This window comes from Erythranthe guttata, chromosome 2 (assembly GCF_056151865.1).
Source record: "Erythranthe guttata isolate IM_541 chromosome 2, IM_541, whole genome shotgun sequence".
Taxonomy (NCBI): Eukaryota; Viridiplantae; Streptophyta; class Magnoliopsida; order Lamiales; family Phrymaceae; genus Erythranthe; species Erythranthe guttata.
In genome coordinates, this window is record NC_142534.1 from 8,569,326 (window position 1) to 8,572,209 (window position 2,884).

General features: G+C 49.2%; 2 protein-coding genes across 2 annotated transcripts; both read left to right on the forward strand.

Moving 5' to 3' along the window:
- Positions 1–454: 454 nt before the first annotated feature.
- On the forward strand, positions 455–1,326 carry LOC105961585 (uncharacterized). Its single transcript, XM_088814960.1, has 3 exons — positions 455–701; positions 785–1,004; positions 1,047–1,326. The coding sequence occupies exons 1-3, from the start codon at positions 455–457 to the stop codon at positions 1,324–1,326; spliced, it is 747 nt and encodes a 248-aa protein (XP_088671086.1).
- A 9-nt stretch (positions 1,327–1,335) lies between these two features.
- LOC148772266 (uncharacterized) lies at positions 1,336–2,547 on the forward strand. Its single transcript, XM_088814961.1, has one exon. The coding sequence runs from the start codon at positions 1,336–1,338 to the stop codon at positions 2,545–2,547; it is 1,212 nt and encodes a 403-aa protein (XP_088671087.1).
- The last annotated feature ends 337 nt before the right edge of the window (positions 2,548–2,884 follow it).

The window sequence follows — 2,884 nt, forward strand, 5'->3', positions numbered from 1 at the left end:
GGCCCCACCGCCAATCCAGAATCAAATAAGTGTCTCCTCTTCTAACTCGGACCCACTGTCCCGAGTGCAGCTATCTACTAATCACAGAGGGGCACAACCCAGACAGCAGCATCAGCGCTCACCCCCACGGGGGAATGCGTCACCACAAAGAGTCCCTCTCTTTAATGAGGGAGAAGGCGAGGTAAACAGCAGAATGTGTCGCCAAAACCTTTTCCCCCAACCAAATAATCTAATGGGTGAAAGAGTGCCTGTCCCAACAAGACGCAGTCCCTTCACCGTAGACATTCTCAATGAGGTATTACCTCAAGGAGTAAAGATCTCGGGGTTACCTCAATTTGAAGGGACCACCGACCCATAGAAGCATATAGAGAAATTCAATGCCATGGCGGATTTACATGGCCCGACGGATGCTGCGATGTGCAAAATGTTCCGCACCACTCTCTCCAAGAGGGCAATGAATTGGTTCAACTCTCTACCCATAGGGTCGATTGACACCTTCGCTCGGTTGTCAACCTGGTTCGCCAACCAATTCGCCATCAACAAACAATACGCCAAGACCCCGGCTCATCTTTTCTCTGTAGTACAGAGAGATACCGAAACGCTCCGCAATTACATTAAGCATTTCGTAGAAGCCGTCCATGAAGTCCCCAGTGTAGGACAAGACATGCTCTCCGAGATTATGCAGCAGAACTTGAAACCGGGTAGATTCAAAGAATCTATGCCGGAAGACTTCCAGGCAACCTAGAGGAGTTGCTGAATCGAGCCGAAAAATACGTCTGGATAGAGGAAGCCTCTACCCATGCTCCTCCTAAAAGGAAAAGGGAAGATGACCGTCAAGACAATAGGAGGCGCGATGATAGACGTCCACCACTTCCACCTCAAGGCCAACCCTCTTCCTCCTACAATAGGTTCACTCCGCTAAACACTCGCCTCACGGAAATCCTTCACGTGATAGAACAGAAAGGTTTAGCAGAGCCTCCACGTCCTATGCAGCCAAACGCAAAGTGAGAAAAGTCGGATCGTTATTGTCGATTCCACAAGGACAGAGGGCATACTACGGAGGAATGTGCACAACTCAAAGTGGCGATCGAGAGGCTGATCAAACAAGGCCATTTAGGCGAATACATTGATAAGCCTCGAACTAAGCGCCGTGATGATCCTCCACGCCGATATAATGATCGAGATCAACAGCAAAGGCAAGAGGATGGGGGTCATCGACGTGACCCAGATAACAACGATAGCCAACCCACCCGGGGAATCATCTCCTTTATCTCCGGAGGACCAGCGGGTGGCGATTCACAAAATGCAAGACGCACCCTCGCTTGATCAGCACGCATGAATCAAGAACGTGCTTCTCCATCCGCACGCATCTATCAAATACAAAGACCAGATCATAGCATAGTCTTCAATTCCTCCGACTTTGGAGGTCCAGATGAAGATCATGTCGATGCGTTGGTAGTAACAACAACGGTGGCCAACTTCTTGGCCAAGAAGATATTAGTGGACGGTGGGAGCTCAGCTGACATCATGTACCTCCACAGTTTTAAGCAGCTAGGCATAGATAATGCCCGGTTTAATCCCATCTCCACACCCCTGAAAGGATTCACAGGAGAAGGCATTTTGTCCATGGGAGAAGTGGAGCTGCCCGTTTCTCTAGGGGAAGACCCTTGTCGAATCACAAAACTAATCAAATTCCTCATCGTCGACAAGCCATCCCCCTACAACATCATTCTAGGGAGGCCAGCAATCCATACCATCAAATCAGTACCTTCCTCCTACCATCAGAAGTGGAAATTCCCTACTCCCTACGGAATGGGGGGAGTACTTGGAGATAGACGTCTCGCCCGAGAGTGCTATGCAAGGGCCTTACGAGAACCTTCCAAGAAGCCTAAACCATTCGGAAGGGGAGACGACACCCAAAAATCCGACAAGCGGAAGTGGGTCAATGCGATCATTGAGGACAATAAAGAAATCCTCATAAGTGTACCAGACGATAGCGTCAAGCTAGCGGCTGTCGAAGAGCTTAAGCTCATAGAGCTCACTCCCGGAGATACGTCCAAGCTCATACGAATAGGATCCGATCTAAATCCAACCACGGAGCGACAACTAATCAACTTCCTGCGGCACAATGGAGATGTGTTCGCATGGAAAGCCCAAGATTTATCGGGCATTCCTCCACAGGTAGCTCTACACCGGCTCAACGTCGACAAACGGTTGAAGCCAATCAAACAAAGAAAACGGACATTTGGTCCCGAACGCAACAAGCATATCAAAGCAGAAGTGGCAAAACTCCTTGGAGCAGGCCACATACGACCAGTTCAGTATCCTGAATGGCTGTCAAACGTGGTACTCGTTCCCAAGCCAGGTGGCAAGTGGAGACTATGCGTAGACTTCACCGACCTCAACAAAGCTTGTCCTAAGGACCCTTTTCCTCTACCTAGAATCGATCAACTCATCGATTCGACCTCGGGATGCGAGCTCCTCAGCTTCCTCGATGCATACCAAGGGTATAGCCAGATCAAACAAGGCCATTTAGGCCATCACTGACCAAGGCATCTACTGCTATGAAGTCATGCCTTTAGGGTTAAAAAACGCAGGAGCCACCTACCAACGTCTAGTGAAAAAAATGTTCGCAGATCAGATCGGTAAAAATATGGAGGTGTACATCGACGACATGCTCGTCAAAAGTGTCAAGGTCTCGGACCACCTAACTGATCTGGATCAGTGTTTCGCCACCCTGCGAAAATATAAGATGAAGCTCAACCCCCTCAAATGTTCATTCGGAGTTCGGGGAGGCAAATTTTTGGGTTATATGATTTCGCAGCGAGGAATCGAAGCTAATCCCGCGAAAATCGATGCAATCACCTCCATGGCTCCACCAACA